The 8,032-nt window shown below is 35.5% G+C and overlaps 1 protein-coding gene across 1 annotated transcript; it reads right to left on the bottom strand.

Annotated features, from left to right (window-relative positions):
- Nucleotides 1–2,180: 2,180 nt before the first annotated feature.
- Nucleotides 2,181–7,757, bottom strand: LOC131311046 (valerianol synthase TPS8-like). The gene is made up of 7 exons (XM_058338361.1): nucleotides 7,485–7,757; nucleotides 6,967–7,258; nucleotides 5,982–6,357; nucleotides 5,321–5,539; nucleotides 3,999–4,140; nucleotides 3,271–3,519; nucleotides 2,181–2,740 (listed from the first exon to the last, which is right to left on the bottom strand). Exons 1-7 carry the CDS (start codon nucleotides 7,596–7,598, stop codon nucleotides 2,450–2,452), a joined length of 1,683 nt encoding a protein of 560 aa, XP_058194344.1. The 5' UTR covers nucleotides 7,599–7,757; the 3' UTR covers nucleotides 2,181–2,449.
- Between the last annotated feature and the right edge of the window lie 275 nt (nucleotides 7,758–8,032).

Raw genomic sequence — 8,032 nt, 5'->3', positions numbered from 1 at the left:
CTGCGCATGGGTATACGGCGACCAAAGGGTCTCATATCTTGCGGGGTATCTTTTTTCAATCTAAAATTAAACGTTTTTAAGAACTCCAAATATAGCAGGTTAATCCGGACTAGTTACAAGTGCTATGAACCCTACGACTGTACCTCCTCTCAATTTTCTGAAAAAGTGCAATCAATTTCTTGTTTTAGTTAATCTCTCAATCAAACCGAAAAAGGGGTGCCTACCTAAGAGCCCGTAAAATTACTATAACCCGAGTTTTTAAGCACCACACATTACCGTCTCTGTGGATTCGACTCCGGACTTACCGGATATTGTGCTACGTCGGTCTCCGCCCTACTGTTGGGGCAACCTATTATTTAGGTTTAGGAATCGGTCAAGCAGTGTCATCGGTCATCAAATTGTAATAGGGTCATTTATTAATGGAGAGTAATTTTGCCACTCCCCTTTTTGTTAATATCACTCCCCTTTGTGTCTTGATTTGATGATTTGTTTTGTGAGAGAAGAATAGTGATATTAACAAAAAGATGAGTGACAAAATCACTTCCCTTATTAATTTGGGAAAAAATTCAGTATGGTAATAGTATTTTTTTTTTCCCTCCATGGGGTTGCCCGACCCTGCGGCTCACCATGTGGCATCGCCACTTGGTACAGGGCATGGGTCACTTGTTCTGGCAAATCTGGGCTTAAATAGGGCATGGGTCACTTGTTCTGCCAAATCTGGGCTTAAATGAGGTTTTAAGGACTCAAGCCTAGCTTTTGTAAAACAAAAAAAAAGCCTTGTCAAGTATATCTTCTCCACGAGTCTTCAAAAAAGTAGCTTCATATTGGCTTAACATACCCATCGCATCACTGCTTATGGTTTCCTTGAACTCCCCATTATTGTCTGTGAATCTTTCGGAAGGCAACTGATATATTCACACGATCCACACACTATGTCAATGAGATATTAATTACTTTAAATTTTGGACGGCTCGGATCGGTTGTCCGGTGGCCGGAGATGGCCCGACGCGGCCGTAGGTACGATTTCGGTGCCGGACCCGTCAGTCCCTATAGCAGCACTCATGTACTAATAAAGAGTGATTCACAAATGAAAGTTCTGAATATGAGACAATTGATCTCATCAAAAATAATATGGCAGCGTCATTTTTAAAAGTTAGCTTCAGCGTTGAAAGTTTGGGCTTGAATGAAGAAGGGATCTTGAAAGTTTGGGCTTGATATTCACTTTTTGATTCAAAAAATGGTTTCTAGCTTTAAGAAACTTACAATACTCTATATGTCATTGGATCGTTTTTCTTCTTTAGTAACTATATAAAGGGTTGCTTACTGGAAGACAAGTCATAGCCATGTTGCCTAAAAACTCGAAAGTGAAGTGACACCATGAACAAATTAGGGAAAATGACGGCCCAGGACGTATTTTGATAATTAATATCCGCCAAGGACAAGCTAAGAACATTTTTTAATGCTGAAAAAGTCCTTGGCGGGTATTAATTATCAAAACGCGTTCTTAGCCGTCATTTTCCCAACAAATTATCATGGAAAACATGACTATAATATTCCTCAAAGTTTGGAAACATGTTCTCCAAAAGCTCTTCAATCTCTTTCTGGAAGAGGTAGAAAACACCATGGCGTTCAAGTGCATCGATCAGAACCATCTTCTCTGCTCCTGATTTACCACCTCCAACATCGTCTTGATCTAGTACTAGCATATCCTTCGCTTCTTCCTTCAACACTTCAACCTCTTTACTGCATTTTTCTAGTAACTGCGTCTTGTATACATAGCAATGTCGAAAATGCAATTAGCTTTAGAATCCTTCAACATATACTAACCGCAGATAATAATGTATAGGAGTGTCTTTTTGTTCATTTTCCAGTGTTTTGATTCCACAGAAAATGTGAATTAGATAGACATTGAACTACATCTATGTGGCTACATAACAATGTGGAAATCTTTCCCATCTGAACTACGTACATAAAGGGTCCAAAGCCTCTCCAGTTCATCTCTTTGCAATAAGAGATCACGAACTTGTTTATGCTAAAGATTCTCATTTTGAAACACAAACACGAATAGAGAAAACTCTCAATTTTCATTAATAATCATCAAAAAAGCAAATAATTTGCTAGAAGGCTTACATCTCAATTTATAGTAGAGCATTACTAAAATACTGAAAAGGAAATAAAACATATGGGAAAAAATCAATCCTCATTATTCTTGACCAAGCATAGGAAACTAAATACTTCTTAGAATTCTTATTCTTAAAATTGAAATTCCCTAACAAAATTACTAAAATCAAAATAAGGAAAACTAGAGAATGCTATTTATTTAAATTATTTCGATTTCCATTCTGCATCACAATTGCTCTTGGACATAGAGTACAAATTGAAATCCCAGCATCCACTTATTTATTTCCCATTTGAATTTGGAAACAAACACCAAATTAACAATGCTTGATCATATGGAGATTGAATCTTCGTATAGTGCAATGATGGAATTTTTGGCACATTCTGGTTGAGTATAGCCATCACTATACTTGTATACCACACCGTAAAGGCATGCAAAGTTGAGAATTCGAATGACAAGATCTCTAGATATCATAGTTGGTCTCATCATCTCTTCATTGATGTCGATCCATGCATTCTCAATTATTTTCAACAAATCACTAATGGCTTCTGGCCTTGAAACACCATGTTGCTTCATGTAGCACTCAACTCCAGTAGCCATGTGGCTTCTCTCATCTTCTGTCTTTAATTGTTTAAAAAAATTACAAAAACAATTGTTAGATAAATGAGGACCATGTGTGAGCATCCACCATATGTCAATGTTTCACCTCTCAATATTGCAGAATAACTTTATGTAAAGGGAGTCGTGTGAGTGACACGTATCCCTTAATTGTTTGCAGTTTTTAGTTTTATTAAATTTTAGAAAATTTCTTCATAACATCTTTGCACAGACCCTAAAATTTGCTATTAACATAAATCAAAGCTAACATCATTTTTCCAATAATCATGTGATAAAAGGTGCTTTAACGTAAAATAATCAGGCCAAATCAAACCCAATGGAAACCAATTTTGTCAACTAGGCATGCCAAGGAGTTGGATTTTTAAATATATTGTTTTGGTCAGATCATTGAAAGATCTAAACTCGTTGTACTGTTAAATGGAACTGCCTTCTCTGTAATTGAAACCAGGATTACAGGATTCAGTCTGAGAATGCAGTTTCAAACCAAAATGCAAAAATGCCAAACAGAATTAACAGTATATTGTACTAATTACCTTGCTGCTCTGTATGTCATTGATGACTCGGAATATTGTTGAGCAAGCCATGAGGATTCGAGGTTGAGATTGTAACCATTGGAATGCCTCAAGGGTTGCAATCTCTCCCATCCCTACAAATGCCGCCGTTGTGAGCAATGGAGAAGTGATGGTTACTAAAGCATTGGCCAAATACTCTTCCATCTTTTGCACATATCCTTTCTTTAACCACTCGGTCTCAACGTCGTAGCATCTTACTACTTCTTTGTACTGATTTGAATGAACATAGAGAAAGTGAAAATCAAGAAGAATGTGTCAATCACTTGAGTTAAAATGAACTATAATAAAATAAGAAACATAACTCAAGCACAATCTTGAACATTGTGTGTAATTTTACTCATTAGTTTTTTTTTTTATTCATCTCTATATGTGTCAATCACTTGAGTTATGCACGTTCCATAGTTTTGTAATTTACTTATTGTGTTAGAAACTTGCAACTTTTAATTATGATTGTTTTGATTTGGATTCGGAAAAAAATATGCTTGTGCAGCTAGCTTCGTTATCATCATGAATGAGTTCCTCTAAAAGAAACTATCAAGTTGCCAGTTAAAGACAAAACTACCATTTCAATTTCATTTATGTGAAAACTTTGTAAAATATTTATGAAAGAATATTATTTTCTCATAAAATTAACAAAATAAAAAAAATAATAGCGAGAAGTATTTAAAGAAGTATTTAAGTTGCCATACCGCTTCTTCTAAATATTGGACGCTGTAGTTTATTTCTTTCTTCGCCATGATCTCCTGGTAAAATTCATCATGAACGTTTAGGAGAGCCTTGTAGATTGGCTTCATGTAGTTAGTGAGTTGATCAATAGCATTCATGTCCCACCTAACACACGAGAAAGATGGAGTCAGAGGAGGACAAGTGAAGGCAGCCGCCACTGCAACAATTTCAAAACATACTATTTACTTCATTGAAAAAATTATTTTATCCTCAAACTACATAAGCCAGCCACCACTAAATTTTTTCATTATTTTTGTTATATAGGATAGGAAGTCTTTAATCCTCTAGTTTTTTTTTTCTATAAATTAAAGGAGGACAAAAAAATAGTCCAAAACCAAATTCAACGGGCCAAGTGAATATTATGAAATATGAGGTTTAAATTAAGAAAAATCAAACTTCACAATTTGTTTTTATGTAAACTCTATGGGAAAAGGCAAACAGAGAAGACCTCTAAATGCAAACATAAAAGAAATGTAGCAAATTAAGTATCAAAGGCTGTGATTGAATGGCGTCGAAATTTGCAAATAAATTTTCTTCAAAGTCGAGAAGGTCTCATACATAGAGAAGCACATTGTTAAAAGTTTTGATGTCGATTCTATCATCAATACTTTTCACGATACGAAAAAGTATTCCAATTCAAGATACCTCATTTTAGTAGATAGATTAAATTAAAATTACACTGTCTTGGTATCGTGTTGGATATGACAAACATCGTGGATTATAGTTTTCAATATGCTATTTTAATTTTTTTTGAAGTCGATAGACATGCATATTATGGCCCCACCACTAAGGTAAAATTCTGGCTCCATCCCCGCACATGAGCACTTGATGTGACACAATCATACTGAGTGCATACAAATGGATTGAACGGCCGGTCCAGTTTGCCTATTTTCGAGAATTTCTAAGGTCCCACTTAGATGATCTAAAAATCCTTCATATTTTAGAGCTTGTCAAAAAACATCAATCGCGTGAAAAATCATGTTGATCAAGTAACGATTGATATATATTTGAAACATGTTTAATTTGAGATAAGAATGGGTTCTAATCCGGTGTTGCAATCTTTTTCTAAAGATAAATGCAATATGATCAAATTGGTATATGATAACCATGGTTTTTGACGTGGTCGATGTCCTCAAATAGCTCTAAGATGTAAACCCTTTGGATCATCAAGGTGGATCCGGAAACAATCCGAAAATAGGCAAACTGAGTCATCAAAATGGATCCAAAAAGAATTTTTAAAAAAATGGGAATTTTTTAATTTTGTCTTTATAGCTAGTAATAGTACCTCTGCACTGCATTTGTGAAACATTTGAGTTCTTCATAGGTACCATAAGCATCGTAGGTATCATCTAGAACAGATATCATGATCATAGTTTTTGTGAGAACCAACCGGGCAAGAGAGTATTGCGGTTCGAAACAAACTGCTGTAGAATAGAAAAAGCACTCCACTGCTCTGTCCCTCACATAAGGAATATGTGACCGTAGATCCCACTCTTTCCACCACCTAAATACATGGAAGTAGAATGGTAACAAATATGAGTTACCAAAAAAAAAACTTACGAGAAGCCCATGGTACACCCCAATTAAAAAAATAATTTCGTTTACCAAAAAACTGAGCTTTTTAGCTTCTTTGTACTTTTATTTGCATGCTTTTGTTGTTTTTTTGTTTATCTAAAAATGTGAAGCTGTGGAGTAGGTTGAATCTTTGCTAACAACCGCACTAGAAGAGTACATCCTCGTACTCTTCAAAGCTTTCTCAATGTTTTAATCTTTTTATTGTTCACAATTTCATCGTTCATCTTTCTTGATATGTTATTTCTATTTTTCGTTTAAGAAAAACAGATTGAACGGGAATTAGATTAACCAGTGTCATTGCCAAATATATATAACATGTACACACACACAACATATTCTCTTTTAATAAGCACACGTGGAATCTTAATTACCTGGAGATGTGGTAGAGTTCTTCCTTGTGTAACATCTGTACCCGATTGAAATCAATCTTTGCAAGCCTCAATAGCTTTTCATTCTTAGAAGCATCCTTTTCATAAACAGAAATGTAATGCCTAGCTTCAACTCTTGGAATTCCCCTTTGGAGTGGTTGGTACAGGGCATGGGTCACTTGTTCTGCCAAATTTGAGCTTAAATATTGTGGTTTTAAGGACTCAAGCCCAGCTTTTGTAAAACAAAAGGCCTTGTCAAGTATATCTTCTCCATGAGTCTTCAAAAAAGTAGCTTCATATAGGCTTAACATACCCATCACATCACTGCTTATGGTTTCCTTGAACTCGCCATTACTGTCGGTGAATCTTTCAAAGGCATCTGATATAATATTCACGTGAGCCACACCATGTCCATATGATATTAATTATTTTAACTTCCAAAAAACTAAGTCTGTAATGTAATAAAGAGTGATTTACAAATGAAAGTTCTTAAATAATTGATCTCATAAAAAATAATAAGGCAGCGTCATTTTTTAGAAGTTAGCTACAACGTTAAAAGTTTGGGCTTGAATGAAGGGATCTGGAAAAAATGCCACATTATTTTGTACAAAAATCTGTTCCAAAAAATGGTTTTTTGCTTTAAGAAACTTAATACTATATGGCATTGGATCTTTTTTCAGACAGTGATTTGAGAAACTTTTCAAATTGACTTGAGAAAATTTGCATGGTGTTTTTATTATGATGAGTAATAAACCACTTTTACGTATGGAGGTTGGAGTCTAGCTAGAACTACCCCTTAATTTGAATAATAATGCTACGTTGGGCAGACTTTCACAGATATGACAGAATCGTCTTATACAAGTTGGTCTCACAAAATAATGGGGGAGTTTAGCTCATGATATGCATCGGACGACTCCAAATGTATCTGTGTTCTGATTTAAGCACAAAAGTTTATCAGCGTTAAATAGTAAAAAGGGCACTTAATTACCAGAAGACAAGTCATAGCCATGTTGCCTAAACACTCGAAAGTGAAGTGACACCATGAACAAATTATCATGGAAAACATGACTATATTCCTCAAACTTTGGAAACATGTTCTCCAAAAGCTCTTCAATCTCTTTCTGGAAGAGGTAGGAAACACCAAGGCGTTCAAGTGCATCGATCAGAACCATCTTCTCTGCTCCTGATTTACCACCTCCAACATCGTCTTGATCTAGTACTAGCATATCCTTCACTTCTTCCTTCAACACTTCAACCTCTTTACTGTATTTTTCTAGTAACTGCATCATCATATATAGCTATGTCAAAAATGCAATTAACTTCTTTTTTTTTTTCTTAAGAAGTCTTCAACATATACTAACCTAATCCGGACTGTATGTATGTAACAAAATCTCTATTACATATTTTTCAAGATCTACACTAAAAGATATATGCAAAAGACATAAACGAGGCACATAGAATAATAGACAATAAAAATGAGACAGAAAGAGTATATTGATTAAATACCTGGGTATCTAAAGTGAATGAGGAGAATCGATCTCCCCATAAATTGGGGGGAAAGTTTCCTAAGGGGCGAAGAGTGTCGGGCATTGTAGGCTTTTCCAGAGAAAGATGGTCCATTGTTGGTGAAATTAAGAAGAAAAATATAAATTAACAATACACTTTACGCGAACGATTATTCAAGCTACAATCGCCAAGTCCTTTTAAGAAGACTCAAAAAGCGCTCGCTCTCTCTCTCTCTCTCTCTCTGATAGAACAAACAACACAGCTTGATAGTTTGTCAAACGATTCGAGCTAACTCTCCTTAAATAGGATGAAACCCAGCCAGCCTCCACCAGATAAAGCTTAATTAATTAACGAATTAAATGACGACAATTATCAGTAATTTTTTTTTTAAAGAAAGAGATGTCGTACGGTTAAAAGGTTGAACTGTTGCATGTTTGATACTTTACCTCCCACTCTCAGCAGCCCTTTGTTGACTTGCTCCATGTCCAGAAGGCATGTCTGGCATGCATGCATGGGAATTGAGAACGGGTCTTTCTGGCCAGGCCCGA

This window comes from Rhododendron vialii, chromosome 12a (assembly GCF_030253575.1).
Source record: "Rhododendron vialii isolate Sample 1 chromosome 12a, ASM3025357v1".
NCBI lineage: Eukaryota > Viridiplantae > Streptophyta > Magnoliopsida > Ericales > Ericaceae > Rhododendron > Rhododendron vialii.
This window is presented reverse-complemented; position numbering and strand designations above follow the sequence as displayed.

Bases quoted from the DNA above. Each gene is read 5' to 3' on its own strand.
- LOC131311046 (XM_058338361.1), bottom strand. From the start codon at position 7,598: ATGGACCATCTTTCTCTGGAAAAGCCTACAATGCCCGACACTCTTCGC. The intron at 3,520-3,998 runs GTATGGCAACTT...CATTCAAATCAG, and splicing joins TCCAATATTTAGAAGAAGCG to TACAAAGAAGTAGTAAGATG. The intron at 2,741-3,270 runs GTAATTAGTACA...AAACAATTAAAG, and splicing joins ATGACATACAGAGCAGCAAG to ACAGAAGATGAGAGAAGCCA.